Below are 19,818 nucleotides of genomic sequence, written 5' to 3' on the forward strand. Positions count from 1 at the left end.
TGAGTTCCAACAGTACCAACTTGTCAGATGGATACCTTGGCAACTTGTATGATTGGTATGCGGACCCTCACATCCTGATATAGGTGAACTTCGAAAATTGCAAGAACGTGGCTCCATACTTCTGAACCAGGGCCCTAGTTTTTGGTGACACCCTTATGTGCATTTCCTTTTGCATAAGTCTTGTCAGGTACATGGTGAAGGTGTCATTCGCGAGCTTGTAAGAATTAAAATTGTGAAGATGCAGGTGAGGATAACACTCATGCACTTTCAGTTGTGTTGGTCTGCAACCCATGATTCTTTTTCCTGGCAGACCATCAAATCCTCCCGTTCTTGCAAGCATATAAATTGCGTAGGAGCTCATGAAGAAGGATTGGGACTTCCTTTCTTTCAAATCCCTCAAACTGTTTTTGCAAGTAATGACTGATCAATCTGGCCCAATCTATTAGCCCATTTGCATTCAAGATCTCACTGATGTAAAAGAACATCCATGTTTCAAAATTCACAGCATGTGAACATCCCATTACCCTGCTCAACATCTTTATCAGGTCCACATATTCTTGTTTGAATTCGAAGATAGTGAGAGTCTTTGACATTTTGGAGATATGTGGCCTAGGCTTTAGTAACCACTGTTTGTTGATTATATCCGCACACTTGGTAGGACTCGCATCATACACTGCTTGAGCTCCGCTAATGCTCCTGTATGTCATGGAATGGTGTGAAGGAATTCCAAAAGCTTCACCAATTGACTCCAGAGTCAATGTCGCCAGCAGCCTACCATTTGATGTTGAAATTGTCTTCCGCTCCGGATTGTAATGCTTTGCACATTCCAAAATCAAATCTAGACATTGAATAGCAGGAGGAAAACCAGTTGCTGCAACAATTCCGCTTTTGACAAACTTGACAGCTGTTGGGGATGGATTATGTCCTACTGTTCCAAACATTCTGATCTTGAAGGCAGCAAGGTTGAATATGCCCAAATTTGTATCGCCGATCTCTTTCCACCTATAATTTATCTAGGAAATCGGAAGAAAGCTCTTCATCTCCGCTTTTATCAGCACCTACCTGGTGATGGTAGCCGCCTTGCTTGATTCCGCCATCCTGAAAAGATCCTTGAAAATGATGAAAAATCCATTAAGTATGACCTTTTACTTCTTCTCCAACTCCTCTTGCTTGAAACTCGCATGTGAGAAATGAAATGTATCTCCATGCTTATATAGAATTTCTCCAATCGTTCTGCTAAGTAAGGAGGCATCAATTTTGGCAATTGCATTCATTATGTGTCATACTTTCCCATTTATCTTGCCATGTGCATGGAATCTTCCTTGTTGTTGAGTTCAAATTTGGAAATTTCTCTTAATGCACTTAAGTCATGCGTCATACTTCGAATATTCCTTGCCAACTCACCAACTTCCAGTAGAGAGAGAAATCTCTCACGATTCCAAATAATCAAAAATTTCCAAATTCTGATAATATTTGGTGTCTAAAAATGGAAATTTAAAAAAATTTCCTAAGGGGATTTCTGCTTTTCATTCCTCCTTGAACCTTAGACTTTCATACCTTAGACAATTTTTTGAGTTTTCAAACCTTGGCGCGGAATTCACTCTTCATGGTAGAATTTGTTCAAATTTCTTCACTTTCTCTACTGACTCCACTTTGGCACCCTTCCTTATCCCTAGGTTCTATTCTTTGCCGAGGGAGGAATTCATGATTTTTCATTTTTCCTTGTGGACCTTCTCTTGGAGCCCTTTGACTTTCTTGGGCAGAGTTTTGCTTCGGTCATGGAATTCACAATATTTTGGATTTTCCTTGCTTCCTTGACTTTGGCGCCTTCCTGAGGAGTAGGGCAGACTTTCTACCTTGGTAAGGATTCTCGCATTTTTCATTTTTTCCAAGAGCACCTTATTTTGGCACCCTCCCTTGGTCTAGGGTGCAAATTTGCCCGACACAAGGAATTCATGATTTTCTTCATTGCCCTTGGCAACCCAACTTTGGCGCCCTTCATCACCTTTGGGCGCTATTTCTTCATGGAGGAGGAATTCATGATTTTTCATTTTCCATGCATCCTTCACTTTAGCGCCCCATCCAAGACTAGGGCGGATTTTTGCAATGAGAGAGGAATTCATCATTTCCTTTGAATTCCATGAGCATTAGAGTTTAGCATCCTATTGCTTCCTAGGGTGGATTTTTGACATTAGCTTGGAATTTTGAACTTTCCATACTTTCCATGGAATGTCCATTTTGGTGCCCTTCCTAGGCCTAAGGCGGATTTTGACTATGGCTAACGAATTCACATCGTTTTTCAACTCTCCTTGCACACTTCATTTTGGCGCCTTTCCTTGGCTTGTGGTGGATTTTTGCAATGAAGGTGGAATTCATCATTTTCCATGAATTCCATGGCCACTTGAGTTTAGCGCCCTATCTTGTCTTAGGGCGGAATTTTGGCTTGAAGAGGGAATTTCATCCTTTCCTTGCTTCTTCCAGATTGAGCTTTCCTTTTTAGGAATGGGCTTTCAACAGTTAGCCATTTTTGATTGATTTTGTCTGCTTTTTGACTTTTCAGAATTGGAAGTAGCCGTGAATGCTCAATCTTCATTGCTTGCTTGAATGGTCCTGTCAGAAATAAACTTTCCCAAAATAGAAACTTTTCAGAACATTAGCATTAGAGACCAAAACATGACATAGGATGACTTACTATAAATAGAAACTTACCAAAAATAGTAAGTTTGATTTTTGGCAAAAGGAAGACATTCCGAGATGCAGTAAAATCCCTAAAAATAGCAACTGTCTAAAATAGAAAGTTGCTCCATTTTCGTTCAAATTTTATTGGGAGGTTCCTCAAAGGGTCTTGATTCCAGTTCCATGCTCAGTTTTTCCAAAACCCTAACAGAAACCCCTAAAATCTAGGACTAAAGACAGAAACCCTAAAACAGCCAAAACAAGCCCTAGACTTAACTAAAATCACTCAAACGAAAAGAAGACTTAATGAATTTGACCCCCGAACACCTGCAAAGAAGAGAGACCAAAGAGACTGCTACCAAACGACCCCAAAAACCAAAACCAAAAGATTGAGAAGGCCTAAAAAGTAGGGGGTCCCCATCTGAGATGGGGTGATGTGTGATTAGGTCACAACATGACTATTTATGAATCTGTTAGTAACTTGTAGCTTTTTCAAAGTACAGTTGATAGTTGAAACAATCATGAAAGAAGCATTATAAGGTAGCACTGTACAAACTGCTAACATAGATGAAGAGAAAATCATCAATGTATGAACAACAGGAGAAAAAGGGGCTGAGTGTTTCTAGTTCTACAGAGCATTGATCGACAACAAATCTTTAGGTGGAAATGCTATCTCTTATTTTGTACACCCATAAGCATGACTTATAATCTTGTTGGATCCAACCTGCCATAGTGGCTCCTTCTTGGACAAGAGGGTGGAGCATTGGATTTTACTTCTAGTCTAAACTTGCTTTGTTAAATTTTTAAAATTTGTTGCCTTTAACACTATTTTTGTTTGTTTTTGTTCCACTAGTCTCATGGATCATCTGATTTCTTGGTTTTATAACCAACTGCTTGTCTTTGTTGATGATTTATAGCTTCAGTCGGATAAAATTAAATGTTAAATTGGCCTTAAGGCCTTCAACATTTAATTATGTATATCATTATGTTATTTATTATTATTAAATTGATTAAATGTATATTGATTAAAAATAATAATGGTAACACCGATTAATATATATATATCGGGTTGCATATTATCATATCGGGCTGCATATTATTATATCGAGATGCATATCGGGTGGCAATATATTAGTCACCGATGACTATCGGTGTGTTAGTCTACACCGATAGTCATCGGTTGTCAAGGCTAACACACCGATAACTATCGGCTGTTAGCGTTGACAGTCACCGATATACTATCGGCTGTTAGCGTTGGGTAAACACCGATGGACTTCGGTTATAATCCTACTCCACACCGATTGGCATTTACCGTAACATGCATTTGTTAGTATAAACAAAAAGGCACGATCAAGTAATGCCTTGATCGGTCATGACCGATCAAGGCATTGCTTGACCGTGCCCCATTTGTTATATACTTATAGTGAGTGGCATTCTTGAGATAGGACATAGAAAATAATAAATGCTCCTCTCACCTGCCGTACAAACGATTATAGTCAGATTTATATATTTTAATCAGTAATACATAGAACAAGATAGATGTTAATTCTGATCCATAAATTTAACAGTCTTCATCATCTTCTTTTGTTGCCTTTGTTTGGGTTCCGTGGCATTGATTCCTTCTCAAACATTTTCCTTCATATCATACCCTGCCAAAGAACATGGTTGGAGAAATTTTATAATATACCATGCACATAACATTTGTACCAGTCAAATCAATGCCTATATCCTAAGTTTTGACTATTACAAGACGGTTACCAAAGCCATTGTTGGTTAAGAAATTATTGGTGAGACAACTGTACATAAGTGAAATAAATATTAAATTATTTGAGTTGACAATAAAATAATTAATATTAGCTCATTGGATGCCAAATCATTTATTCATTCATACACTAGTACCAATACTTAGGATAACATGATGAACTTTTGATACATGGAACAAATAATTAACTTGTTTCCTCTTGGTTTCTCTCATTCTTTATTCCTCTTCTTCATTCTTCCTCATTAATATTTTCTAGTTGTAAAATTCACTGTTTTTTATTTGTTTTGAAAATTTCCCAAATTTTGGGCCAAGTTGTTTAATTGAGTTGAAAAGCTAGCTTGTTGAGTTTAATTAATCTGAGTCATAATGTAATGACATATACATATACATAAATAGACACATGATACACATATCCATTGTTCCCTGCAGTACAAAAAACCTGAAATATTATTGCCATCACAAAAGTCTCTCATTTGCCTTCTCCTTGCCTTGCTCTGGAGTGCATATTTCTCCACAAATTCAAATTACCTGATTAACTATCCAATTATACAGTCTTTTAAATTGTAATAGAGACAATTAACTTGCAAATCAAGTTCGATTGAGTTCCTTGTTTGTTTGGCACTAGTATTACTAATTCTTTCTTCACCTACGGTGCATGTGACCATCACTAGTGTCTTCACTGTCTATCTGGGATGTCCTCTTAGGCTGTCTCTATGAAACTGTGCCCATGTATTTCCCAGCCCTCAATTCATCTTCTGCCATTGAAACTGCAGACAGGTAATTCTTTCTCTCCCTAATCTGCAGGCTCAATTGTTTATCAAGAAGAGACAATTACAATCGTTGATATAAAAAACTAGCATTGTGCATTAATAAGTTTGCGCTTCTGTCTGCACTCTTGAATTGGAAGCTGGTGGTGCCTGAACAAGGTAAGCCTTCTGATCCTTTTCTAAGAGGAGATGCAGTCCCTCCCATCCTTCTCCTAAGCTGCAAAATGAAGCCATAGGAGGAAATTGGTTGATCTCAATGTTTGCTAGCAGATCAGCCTACCTATGGTGTTCTCCGAGACAATGCTGGAATGGAATTTCCTTGAACGAGTTTCCTAACTATCTGGCTTCACTTAAAATGCTATCCGGTTTCCAGCTTGGTATTTTTCTTTTTGCTCTCACCTTAATTGCTATCTTGGAATCACTTATACATTCCTTCCTCGATTCTCCTCCTCCCACTCCTATAAAGGTGTTTGTGTTATCTCTCAGTAGGAAATCTGCAGCCCCTTGATTCTCCTTAAACATTTAATTTTGCTATCCTGTGCAAAGAGGGAGACAATTTGGTTTTCATTCACTCTCATTTCTTGCCTCATATTATGCTTCAATCCATTCCTTTATATTTTCAATTAAGTTGTCCACAATAGGTTGTTAAATTCTTTGTGCTTTCAGTCATTAGAAGTGGAAAGTACCTTACGCTCTCTTCAGGTCAATAAGTCATGACACATTCATGTTTATATTATGTGCTCTATGTTGAATTACTAAATGCAAATTTAATTTTTATTAACTTTAGGAAATCTGAAAGGGGCACATATTTGCGCCATTTCATATTTACCTAGACGATAATGTTCCAATTTTTTCTAACTGTTATTTTTTTAGCTTTCTCTGGGAAATACTTTTACTTAGAGCTAAAATCTAACCAGAATATTTGAAGGTTCCAAATATACTGTTGATCTATGTAAAGGGGATGCGATGTTGGCATCAGATGTAATTTGCTTAGAGTTGAGTTTATCATGTTTGCACATCTAGTCCTTTTTGTTTGGGTCTAGACTTGATAGCTTCCCACATCTTTATGATCCTCTGTAACAGCATATATTTTTTAATTCTTTGTTGGCTGTTTTGCAGAATGGCTTACAACTTGGAGAGTGCATATATTTGAGCAGCAATAGCAGTTATTCTGCCTCTGGAGAAGATGGTGTTATATTCGATGTTCACGACAACGATAGACAGGAAGAAAATTATTCTGGTTATGAGACTACAAAGGAGGAAGTCCAGCATTTGTCACTTGTTTCAGAGAAACATGGAAATGATTATAATGAAACAAACAACTTTATCATTGAAATTCAGGTACTCTCACTGAGATGATTTTATTTCTCCAGATTCTATCAATAAGGGGCTGGAGGAAAAACTGCCTTATACCTTGTTGCTATTTTGGGTTCAAATAAATATCCAAGTCACCCATGAGATTATTTCCGTTTGCAGGAGGTAGGAAAGAAATAAAGACATTAAATTTGAGCCTGTTCAATGTTGCCAATTGCAATATAAACTTTGCTTGAGGCCTAGAGTCCCAAATTCTCAATAAAGTATAGCTGACAACTTAGAGCACAAAATAAAACTCGAGAAAACAATTATCCTGGGAGACTCCTAGGCAATGGAATGTAAATTTGATGGTCAATTATCCCAGGTCTCCTTGCGTAATTGTGTTAATGATCATTAAATGCTTAATTCAAGATGGCCAAATACTCATCATCTATTTTGGTTTAGGTTAGGACTTTGTGCTAGTAAAATATATTGAAAGTAAGAAAAGCAAAGAGCTTAAGGCCCAACACATAAATTCAGTCATTCTTCTTCAACACAATTTTCATTTTTACGTTCAATGGCTTTATATAGCCATTAATATACTAACTAGCTAAAACCACCAAACAACTAACTAGTTAATTAATCTCTATTAACTAAAGCAAAGTTCCCAGACTTGGACTCGACTTAGACTCGGCAAGGCCGACTCGACTTGTGACTCGGCTATGACTCGGCAATGACTCGGCAAAATTAAAAAAACCTTGAAATTAAGAGATTTTTAACAATTTAAAACTTGTTTCATGCACCCATTATTGAATAAAGCCCAATTATAATGTGTGCTAGCTTGTTATGCCATGAAAGGCATGCTGGTAGAGTATCTACTTGTTTGGGGCTTCTGTTTAGTATTTTCTTTGGCCAAATTGAAATTTTGGGAGCACCAACATGAGACATCATGAACATCTTCACTTGGAAACTGTAAGGAATGCTTGTGTATGGTAGCATTAAATAGTGTGCTTTTTGAACTTAGGTTTTACCTTGGGACTATAGTTGACCTTGGTCTTTCTTGGACCTCTTAGTTTCTAGGCTATATATATGTTGGATGGAAGGGGGAATTGTGAGGCCAGAAGGGTTTGAAATATGCTCCTCAGAGACATGTCCCTTGCCAAAAATAACCTTGTGCCCCATGGGGGGATTTTTTGGGATGTGGGGATAGGTAGGAAATATCCCCAACTCACCCCCTTTTTTCAAAATTTTAAGAAACATCCTTGTTGTGAGGTACTCACACATTGCCCCATTGCAAATGAAGACCCCCACTTTTTGCTTTCTAGGGTTAGCTCTTTTAGTTTTGTTGTTGGTTGTTTTAGTGTCTTAGCCTTTGCATTGAAGGGATTAAGCTTCTCAAAGGTCATCAAATCAGGTGGATCTCCTCAAGGTGGAGTGAAGGAGGTTAGGTCAGTTGAGTGATTAGGGGTTATTTAGATCATTCCTAGGGTTTTTGTGTACTATCTGGTCACGCTTCAAGTTGCTAAATCAAACCTTGGTTGAATGCATAGTGTCCTCCTAGGTCCCATCCCTTACATCAAGGTCAGAGTGAACTCGCCTTAAAAGTCTGGAATGTCATCCTGATCCTGAAATGGCCTGAAATTTGACTAAGTCTGGAAATTTGAAGGATCCTCCAAAAACTAGATTTTGCATTATAACTCATGGAGGTCCGAAACCACTCTCAAACATCCTGACAATATATATGGAATATAACTTAAAGTATAAGAAAGAGAAAAGACACTTAAATGTTATATTCCATATATGAATCCTGACGAAGACACTAACTTGTCAAACAAGTCAAAACATTGACTTGTGGTGGCCGAGTTTTGGAGCTTGGACTCGGCGAGTTTTGCCATAACTCGCCTGACTCGCGAGTTAGGCGAGTTATGGTCAAAACTCGTTGAGTCCGAGTCCCAAGTCAGCAAAACTCGCCGAGCTTGGCTCGACTCGCCTGACTCGCGGCGAGTTTGGGAACTCTGGTTACTAAAGTGATTATTACATAATCACTTACATTATTAATTATTAGTTAATAATCTATTTTAAACACTAATTTCTAACACCCACCTTTAGTGTTAACATAGGAATTTGTAAAGACAACATCAACTCTCGGGTTGCCCGTACACCTTTAGTGTTATAAGAACCTTGAAAGAATAGGCTGAAGAGGATAAAGACAACATCAACTCCCGGGTTGCCCATACCGAGAAGGCTCTAAAAAACTTCATGAACCATAGTCTCCAGGTCCTCAAAGTCTCTTCACAGAACATGAATGCTTTGGTGGATCATCTGGAAAGGAAAAATCAGGAAAAGAATCTGGTTGTTATTGATGATATTCCAACTTCCAGCACTACCCACCAGACTTCCAGGCGTAGAACAAGGCAGAACACTACTGGGATGGAGATCAATACGAAAGATAGCCAGTTGAGAGAGCAAAACGACGACCTGAGGGAAGCGGCCAAGGCGATGATGCTCTTGGTTCAAAATGTTGAGGAATCTATTAAAGTTTTCAATTAATTTGTAATGCTGGGTTTGGAGCCAACTTCTTGTTGGCTTCTTGCTGTCTTTTCCTTAGCTGCTGGTTTTTGTGCTGGTGTTTTGCAGCTGTTTTGTTTCGTCTCTTTAATGCTCATCTTCCGAATTGTAATCAGGTTTCGGGTCCCTTAAAACCTGTTTTTACTTAGTCAAAAACATAGGAATTTGTAATGTCCCCTAATGAGTTATACTTTAATGTATTAATTACCATTAATATTATATTTGTCAGATAAAATCAGTTTTGTAGGTTAGTTGCCATTCTTTATTATCCAATTCTTAGTGCACTAGGGTAGGCTAGCTGGATAGGGTGTCCAAGAGAGCCTCCACCCTAGGCCCAAGAGCAGATGCTACATCCCTCTTGACTCCATGTGGTAGGTGTTAAGCATCCATCATGGAGTGACGTACCCAGTGAGGTGTCCTATCACTGTTCAGTCTCATCACAACTACCTCCTCTCTTAAGCCCAAGAGCGGAGGCTTCATCCCTCTTGGCTCCATGTGGCAGGGGTTAGGCATCCACTATGGAGTGACATACCTAAGAGAGGGTCCCACATGCATTAAGCAATGAGTTTGCAATTGATATGATTTTATAACAGTCTTGTAAGAGTTACAAATTTCCTTAGTTTAGCATTATTATAATATCATATTAATCAGTCCTTATATTGTCCATGTTATTGTGTTATATCAGATTTTGTGACAGCATTAAATTACATTCATTATCAGCTTTATAAGTTAAACTCATCACATTATATTTCAAGTTATCATCATTATAGAATTAATTCCCATCACATTTATATTCTTATTATATCTGATTATGTTCATGTATCAGATTGTAGTATCCACTATATCTACTGTATAACTGTGATCATTTATCAGATGATCAGCTATGTTACTACATGTAACTTAATACAGTTATGATCTGAACTGATCGATGGTGATGTTATGTTTAATCATTTCAATACTGTTTTGAATAATTATATATTATTTGCCTTTTCAATTTCATATCATATCTTTTTCCCTTCCTATCCTTGCTGGCAGTCTGGGTGATCTCCTTGCTGGCAGCCTTGAATAATCCTCTCTATTCCTTTCTTATCTTCCTTGTTCGATGCCTTTGGAAAGGATTGGAATTGTCTTCATAAATGTTGGGAAAGGTGACTTAAGAGACATGTCTCTTGTCTCCTAAAATCATTACTCTAATGGTGCCCCTTCATATCAATAAAGGATAACCGACGGTGTTTAATTATTCAATCCATTTCTTTTCATAACAAGGTTAACCGTTCCATTAGAAATTGTTATTATCGCTCAATTTGATTAGTTTCTTCATACTTTGATAGTCTTGGTGATCTGCCTATTCATACTTTGTAATTAAGTGAGGAATATTGTGTTAAAGCCATCAATCATGTTTATTAATGAATATGTAATATTGATACCAATATTTATGAATACATAAGTAAGAATATAAATGAATATTTAATATTAATAAGAATGTTAATATGTGATGTGTAACATTTAATGAATATGTAATAAGAATCCGTTTATTATTAACATTTTTATGAATCCTGACTATTGGGTTAAGGGTGGGGACATGACAATTCTGATGCTACAGTATGAACAATTGGGTTGTCTCACATTGGCCTTCTTAATAAAATAGTTTCTTTTGATTGGTTTCTACTGATAATGTATCCGACCATAATGTGCAAATCTACTGGACCCTCATGGCTACAAAATCTTTATACAAAATGAAAAAACAAATTAAATTGCCAGTAACCATTCAAATGCCTCTATCTTCTGCATTAAACTATGAATTAAATATTAACATTATTCTAAAACAGTTTCTGGGTCTTGTTCTCCTTTTCAATCTTTATCAGCTTTTTAGAGCATTAGCATTTCGAGTTTCTAAAGAAATGAGAAAAATATTGCAGCTTTAGTGAGTCTGTGTTAAACTACTATTTTAAATCAGACTAATGTACCAACAATAATATGGCACCTAATGAGAAGATGATTCCTCCCTTGCACAGCTTGACTATCAATCGAACAGCAGCTTAATATATCCATGCCAATATTGAAACAAATAAAAGCTCATAACTAAAAGTTAAATAAATTCTTCTCAACTGCCTTAGCCTCGTACTTAGGTTTTTGCAGCTTCGAAATCAGAGACATATATATAAATCAAAGTTTGAGTTTTATAAATATCATAGACCGAAAACAAGTGCAACCTTTGAATAAGTTTGAGTTTAATACATATCCTAGAGTCTAGACGAGAAAACATATTTACCTCTTAATACAAATCAATGAAAACGTTGTAATACTTGAATAGAAAATAACAATATATTTTTATATGTATTGTAAAACTAATATCAATAAAATATTTTTTTAATAAAAATGTAAAACATTTATAATGTATGGATAACCTCTACCTCATATATAAATAACATAATCTATACAAAATACAATATAGAAACCATAAAATTAAATTAAAAGATTTCCATATAGATTTCTAAATAAAATAATTCATAAAAGATCTCTATATAGTGTACACTTTACTTAAAAAAAACTATCAATTGTTCTAGATCTATATAAGAATATTATAAAAATAAAAAGTGAAATCTAGGATATAGATCGTTATTAATATGTAGTCAAGTGATATTCTAGAATATTTTAAAACAAACTATATAGAAATATACTTCAATACATAAAAAAAATAAAATTATGAATAGAAATATACGAATAGACGTCGGGCATTACTGCCACTGCCATGCCCTAGGGACGTCCCTGTCCTGGATTATAAAATGTCTCTCTCGCTGTCAAAAATGATTGAATGACTGCAGGCGATTTTTCGCATGCCCTAGGTTTTCAAAAAAATCATTTTTTATGTCTTTATCGGTTTTTTCCTGTGCTCCATCGGCGTTAGGGACGGGGGGATGGGGGGACAAAGGGCCTAAGTTTGGGAATGGTGACGGGGGGATGGCGGGGTTGTGGTGCTGATATAGGTATACATATACATATAATATTTGAAAAACTAGCTTTCAAAAGATGTATAACAGTATAACAGTATAAGAATTACATTTCAAATAAAACTATAGGAAATTTGAAATACTAAATCTAAATACCAAGCTTTCTTCAATGCTAATTGCTAAATAAAATTTGACAAATGAAATTGTCAAATTGGAGATTTCTATTGTATCGAAAATATGAATATCTGATGTCATATGAAATATCACAAAGTCTATAAAGATGATTACATGATATAGCATTACAATGAGTAGCCAAATAAAAATACTAATAGCAATAGCATTACAAAAGAGTCAAAGACAAAATGCCAAAATGACAAAACTCAAAATGTAGCAAATGGAGGCCTCTAATCATCTGCAAACTCCTCATCATTGGAACTGTTGGATTCCTGAAGATCAAGATCCCTCAATCTCACACCAACCAGCCCTGCATTTGAAGTGGTAGGATCATCCTCATCTTTCTGTGAAGGCTCCTCTAGCTCTACATCCCATTGTGCCGTTGGACTCTCCTTGTACACAAGTGTCTTGTAGTCCATGAGACGCAAAACACTGTGTACAACCACAAGCTTCTTTGATCTCTTAAAGGTAAGTCTGTTCCTCTTAATGGAGTGGATGAAGCTATATGTAGACCAGTTCCTCTCAGCAGCTAAAGAACTGGAAACTTGGGATAGTAGACGGATGGCTAGAGTGGTGGTCAAAGATTTCAGGCCATGACAATTCCACCACAAAAGTGGGTCCTCCTATGCCATAGTTTAAATATCCATCTTTGCCGCATCTGAATAGCCTCTAAGAGTGGCAAATCATCCCCACTCAGTGCAAATTGTGTCGGCATCTCTGGAATCAAACATCTTCTCTATGCACCTAAAGAAACCCGCTTTCACCTCATCATCCTGAATCGGTGTCACTACCCAGTCTAGCCTTGTACCACTTAGGATTCAAGGCAAAGGCAACCATATGCAAAGGAGTGTTCAACTTGTCCCATCTGCGCTGAATTATAGGCCGGATGTGCTCATTGTAGAATGCTAGAGAGGGGTCCTTCACTCGCACAACAACCCTCATTTGGTCAAGCATAGAGTCAATGCACTCATACACCTCTCCAAGGTTAGGTGCATCCCCATCCCGATATTTGATAACCTGGAATATTGGAGAAATGATGGAGACAATGTACTTCGCATCAATCCAAAACACATCACTCTTCACTATCTCCTTCATCTGGTTTCAAAAATTCCTTCTTTGCGAAGGTCCTGAAGAGTGCATGTGAAGTGTGGTGGTTGCAGATAAACATCTGCACATCTCTAGCATCGGTGAGCACTCCTCTAATCCAGTCAATCTTCCCATGTGTTTGAGTGCATTGTTCATGGCATGCACAGAACATGGGGTCCACCAAATGTGTCTATAGGCTGCCTCAATGAGTCTCCCTCCTGCTCTACACAGATGGGTTGTATCTGTCACTACTTGGACCACATTTTGTGGCCCAACCTCCTCAATATCCTCCCTGAGGACTTGAAACTGAAAATCAACATCTTTGCGATGCCCTGTACAATCAACTGCTCTAAGGAAGTATGGGCCCTCTGCACATGTGACCATGATGTTGATGAGTGGACGATGGCTAATGTTCGTCCAACCATCCATAACTATGCTGCACCCAGATGCCACCAACATGCCTTCATCTTCTCCATCAAAATATTGATCTTGGAATAGCACTTATCCAAGATCGAGGTCCTCATTTTCGTCTCACATAAGATGTTCCTCCCTTCCCCACCATAGCCATCATTTCCCTATAATAAGGAGACCGTGTAACATGAAATGGAATGCCATTGGCAAAGAAGAACTTGCCAATGGATTCATCTATCTCATCTCTCAGCTGCACATTAAACATATCAGCAATGGGGTTACTCTGTGATGTCTGCAACTTGCATTTCCCTACCCTGGCGGCACTAGAAGTGGAAGTGGATGGAGATCCAAACATCATTCCTCTTGTCTGTGAAGCATGAGGGGAAGTATGTGGCGGATGTTGGCTGTGCTGAAGGGCTGCCCTATCAGACAAAGTAGTAGGCACTGAAAGATTTGTGTCATCTGGAACCCCCCAAAGCTTGTTAAACTCAATTGTGTACTGTATATTTTTAGGTTCCTTCAAAAACTTACAATGATCCACACTTTTTCCTATCCATAAAAGAAAGTGTGCATTGACCCTAGTGATGCTACCAAACCATTCAGTCTCACAAATGTTGCACTTCCACTTCCTTGTTCTCCCACCTGAACGTGATGTGCCTTGTACTCTTGAAGCAAACTGTTTGAGAGGAGACTTAGGATCAAAAGCACCCTTAGCATACTGTGCCAACAACTTTGAAAGGCAACCTGTACCAGTTGGTGCACTCGCCATGGAACTAGATTGGGCTCCAGGATTAGCCCCTCATTTTCAGCCTCAGGTTCAAATTTTGAATCATATTCACTATGAGAATGGATTTCCATCTCATCTTCACTCATGTCTTGGGAGCTCATTGTGAAATTGACACTACATTTCACAAAATAAAAATAAAAATGAAAATAAAATCAGCCTAGTTCAACAAATAAATTTATTTTCCTATTCATCTCAAAATCAGATTTAATGTTGAATCTTGAATCTGAATCTTGAAAATCAGGTTAAAAAAATCATAAATTGTAAATTTTATTTTTCTTTTGAAAAACAAATTTGAAATTTCAATTTTGAAAATAAAATTTATAATTTATGATTTTTTTGTATTCTAAAATAAAAATAAAAATAATAAAATTTGATGTTGAATCTTGAGGGCAAAATGATGACTGCTTCATTCGTCATTTTGCCCTCAAGATTCAACATCAAATCTGGATTTGAGATGAACAGGAAAAAAAAAACAAATTTAAAACTAAACAAACAAAGAACTGAAAAATGAAACTGAAAACCAAAAAAAAAAACCCAAAAAAACAAAAAAAACAAGAAAAATCCTACATTGTGCTTGAAAAATCTCTCCAAAATGCAGTTGAATCTTTTTCCTCCTCTTCTTCTTGCTCCTTCTCACTCCGATCACACTTGCAATCACTTTTCTCACTCCTTCACTCAGTCTTCTACAAGTTTTTCCTCCTCTTTAGCTTGCTGGAAAAAAAATAAGTCTTTCAAAATGAGAGTGAAGTCAAGAAATAAAATGGTTTTGTGTTGTTTTGGAGGAAGTGGTGGGGCCCACGTCAAATTAGGGTTACCCCCCAACCCCCAAAAATCTAACTTTTTTTTAAATTTAAATTTTTATTTCTGCATTTGACATGGGGCGACAGGAGACGTCTGGGTGTCTCCCCGCCCCTCGGGAAACGCCTCCGCATCTCCCAAGGAAACTTGGGGACGTCCCCACATCTCTATGTCTCCTTGGGAGACACGGAGACGTTTTGTCGTCTCTGGCAGAGCTCCAATGGCGGTGGTGGGACGGCGGGAGACGTCGCGTCCTCATTTCCCTGTCCCCGAAATGCGGCCCAAAAGGGGGGGAAACACGTTTCCGTGGAATGCTGGTTTTTTCAACACAAATCGCTGTGAGTATCAATAATGAATCAGCCATGAGTTTTATGGTGAGTGACTTGCTTGGAGATATGGCCTGCAAGTACTCACAATTTCTGCGAGTTTGGGGCGGTATTTTCATGCATGTATGTATGTATGTATGCATGCATGGATGTATGTATGTATGTATGTATGCATCCATGTATGTATGTATGTATGCATGCATGTATGTATGAATGTATGTATTTATGGATGCATTCATGTATGTATGCATGCGTGTTTGTATGCATGTATGTATGCATGCATGGATGTATGATGTATGCATGTATGTGTATGTATGTATGTACATCTACATCTACGTATACATATACATGATGGCTTTATATTGCCATTCAACCTACTAAGTAAATCCACCCAAGAACTAACTAGTAACTAATCTATACTAAGTAAAGTGATTATTACATAATCACTTATATATTTAAAGTTTATAACATTTTGGCCCTAAATTGAAATTTTAAAATTATAGTTTAGCTTTGAACCTAATCTCTACTAACTTAAGTGATTATTACATAATCACTTATTAAGTTTAAAGTTTATAACATTTTGGGGTTAAGATTAACATTGAAATTTTAAGCTTTAAACCAAATGGTTATGGTTTAACATTATAGTTAAACCCTAATGATTATGATTTAACATTACAATTAAACTCTAACTATCAAGGTTTATATGATGGTTTTATATTGCCATTCAACCTACTAACTACCTAAATCCACCTAAGAACTAACTAGTAACTAATCTCTACTAATTAAAGTGATGATTACATTATTAATTTCATTCAATAACTTTTGCTTAGCACTAATTTCTAACGAAATAATAGGTTAAGGCTACAGTTTCATGTTTATATGGTACACCTTGATGGTTAGGGTTTAACTGTAATGTTAATTCATAATCATTAGGGTTTAATTGTAATGTTAAATCATAATCATTAGGGCTTAACTTTAACCTAAGTTGCCGATTCGGGTATGGGTATGTCCGTGTATATATATATATATATATATATATGTTCAAACATTATAGACTATATCATTGTATAACTGTAAGAAGAGTGATACTCATAAATCCATAATTGCCAATAAATATCAAAAAATAGAATATTTTGATACCTCATTTATAATTTGCAAAAAATGAAAATACTCAAGTTTTAAAATGTCATTACACAATGAAAATTCAAAATAATTGATTTTAATATTTATGTTCTTCATCAGAAGAGTCAAGGTCAATATCAACATTTGGTTCAATTTCATTTGAACCACAATCAATTGGATTGCCACTATCACTAGCTGTGTCAAGTGCAGAAGCTGGTTCAATTTCATTTTTCAAACATTTGACAAAATGCCAAATCATTAACAACACAAGGAAAGTGATTTCACAAAACATAAGCAAACAACTGCTATGTGTGCATAATGTAAATCAACCGAAATCAATCTTAGTATTGCTGATAAAAAGTTTACTAACCCTGTGTTCATATGTATAGCTCACAAAAGCAACTGAAATGATATTTAATTGCTTGCTTGCTGGCTTATTCTGATAAATAATGCTGTCACAAAGTTGTGGGAGTGAAACTGAGGTTTTAGTTTATGAAACTATGCTTGGGTACGGCCCTTGGTACTTCTTGGATGCCTGGGTTCTCTGTGGGTTCTTCACAGAAGGACCCATAGAGAACCCAGATACCCAGGAAGAATCCAAGCAGTACTTAAGAAGAACTTGAACAATACCAGTACCCGAACGGTACCAGTACCAGGGCCCGAGCTAAATTAGAAGAATCCAGTAACTTAGACTATAACGTTAAAACCATAACCATTTGGTTTAAAGATAAACTATAATTTTAAAATTTCAATTTAGAAGTTTCAATGTAATCTTAACCCCAAAATGTTATGAACTTTAAACTTGAACAAAAAATTCCATTTCGGGCCTTACCTTTTTTGTATGGCAGTTTGAAGGTCAGAAGGAATGTGGAAACTGGAAATAGCAATGATTGAGGTCAGCCTTTGTTAATTGATGATGATGATCCTTCATAATCCCTGATATACAGATTCTATTGTTCTCTTGTGCTTTGGGATTTTTTGATTTTGGAGACAAAAGTGGTAAAAAGGTGGCCTGGTGCAGGTTGTGATTAACTGCAGTAAACTTTGGGGTTTTCCCAATTTGTGTTTCTCTTAGGAAAACTATTACTTTAGACTTTAGAGAAAGGACCAATGCAATATGGGACCTAAGTTATTTTGCAGACATGGTGCACTTATTTGAGCTTCCTAATTTTGCAGAACAAAGATACATATGGCTCCTAGTGATATAGGGATACAATGGCCAGCCATATCTTGACAAGAATACATGAAGAATATATGATAGGATTATAGAGTAGAGGGTAAGAAAATGGATCAAAGAAGAGAGTAAAGGATAAAAGCTATATTGTTATGCCAATTCTTTTCTTCAAGCTAACTCAAATGGCAATAGTAAAATTTGTTCGATTCCCTTATCTGTTAAAATGCTTGTGTGATGAACTCTAGCTCTTTTGTGTATACTTGTAATTATAACATTAGTGCTTTCCACTGAAAGAAGCCATGTCCTAAGTAAATTAGGATGAGGCTTACAAAGTTTAGAATCATGATTATATGTCTTCTTTAAACCTGTAAGCTTCCTCCTAATCTTAGTTTTGTCAGGTGGAGGAGTGTCAATATTACTTTGAACTTCAGCATTGTTAAGGGGATATTTTACAGTGATCTTCTGTTTAGTTACAAGGTGATATTGTGGTCCCTTTCCCCAGCAAGCATTGGATTTCTGTGGTAAGCTTTTTTGGCTTGCTTCGATTCCTCCTTTACCTTGTCTTAGCTAGTATCTGTTGCAGTTTGTTGTGTTGGATTCTGCCATATATACTTTTATGCTGGTTGAGCCTGAGAATTATCTTATTCTTTAATTGGATTATAAGAGGGGGGAGGTGTAGCTAGATGGCTGTACTGATAGAGGATCCTAGACATGAAGAGAATCTTCTCATAGCACAAGGGCTGCTCAATTATTTTACTCCTAGTGCCACGAGTACTTCGTCTGGCAGAGGATTTTTCAAGTCAGTAATTAAATATCTGCACAAAGTTTAAGTTACGAAGTTTAAGCTCTAGGGCACCAATGTATTCCCGTTTGGTATTTTTAAATTATTAGTTCTTCTTAAGTTGGATTCTTCCAAAAATTTCTCTAGTAAGTAGCCGTAATCTCACTCAGACTGGTAATTCCATGGAAGTCAGTTATCAAAATTGCCATATAGCTGCTTTATGGTATCATGGTGATGCCTTTGAATGTATTCAGCTTCTAGTTGGCTCAAACCCATACTTTCCATATCTGGACCTGGGAATGACCTAAATATCCAGATGAGACCTTTTTTGAGGTCCTGGGACCTTGGAGGTTTTTCCATCTGAAATATCATGTTCTGGTTATTTTGAAATCTTCTTATCTTAACATGGCATATCTGGATAGTTGTGTTTTTCAAATATTTTAGCTGCTTTGAAGAAGGCTGCTAGGGAAAAGAGGGGGCTGCAAATGTGTAACCATCAGTTCCAGAAAAATCACAGAATACTGATGATTGTGAAAGGTGAGCAATGAATCAGCTGATAGTCTGATAAGAACCAAATTTTTGAATGAGTTAAAGGAAGTGGGTGCCGTATTTTCTAGTAGCATGGAATGACAAAGTAAAGTCATTGTGTAACCCATGAAGGAGAAATATCACTTTAAAGCCAAATTGTATGGAAGAAGATAAGTAATCACTTGATGTTATACCACACGTCAAATTTAGATAAACCATTAACGTAATGGAAGACCAGTAAGGAAATGTGTGAGACTGCTTAAGTTATTGTATGCAGTGTTTCACGTGTAATTAGCTCTACCTCCTTTTGAAGCAGACAAATGTTAAAATTCTATAAGCAAGATATTCCACATTAGTTACGAGTATCTTTGTTAAAATAAGGTATTTAAATGCAAGTTTAGAAACTAAGGACCATTAATAATGTATGATTAATAGCTATGCCAGTCATTGACAAGTGAAATTCTAAAAATTTAATATGGGGACTTTCTTTTTAATCTCAGTTGAACAAGTCCAATGCTTTATCAGCATGGACTAGAGTTTATCAAACATTCTCACATTAATTAAAGCTTCCTCAAATTTTTTGAATTTCTGATGATTATTGTAACTTGTAGACA

General features: G+C 36.6%; 1 protein-coding gene across 3 annotated transcripts in view; it reads left to right on the forward strand.

The window, feature by feature from the left end:
- Nucleotides 1–19,818, forward strand: part of LOC131042467 (uncharacterized) — a 254,284-nt gene that overhangs the window by 189,064 nt on the left and 45,402 nt on the right. For 2 of the 3 annotated variants that reach the window (XM_057975760.2, XM_059220580.1), the window contains one exon: nucleotides 6,325–6,546. The exons of the other annotated variant lie outside the window; for it this stretch is intronic. In XM_057975760.2, coding sequence (XP_057831743.2) covers nucleotides 6,325–6,546 — 222 coding nt within the window. The remainder of the gene's footprint in view (nucleotides 1–6,324; nucleotides 6,547–19,818) is intronic. 3 annotated transcript variants of the gene reach the window in all.

The sequence above is a fragment of the Cryptomeria japonica genome, chromosome 1, assembly GCF_030272615.1.
Source record: "Cryptomeria japonica chromosome 1, Sugi_1.0, whole genome shotgun sequence".
Taxonomy (NCBI): domain Eukaryota; kingdom Viridiplantae; phylum Streptophyta; class Pinopsida; order Cupressales; family Cupressaceae; genus Cryptomeria; species Cryptomeria japonica.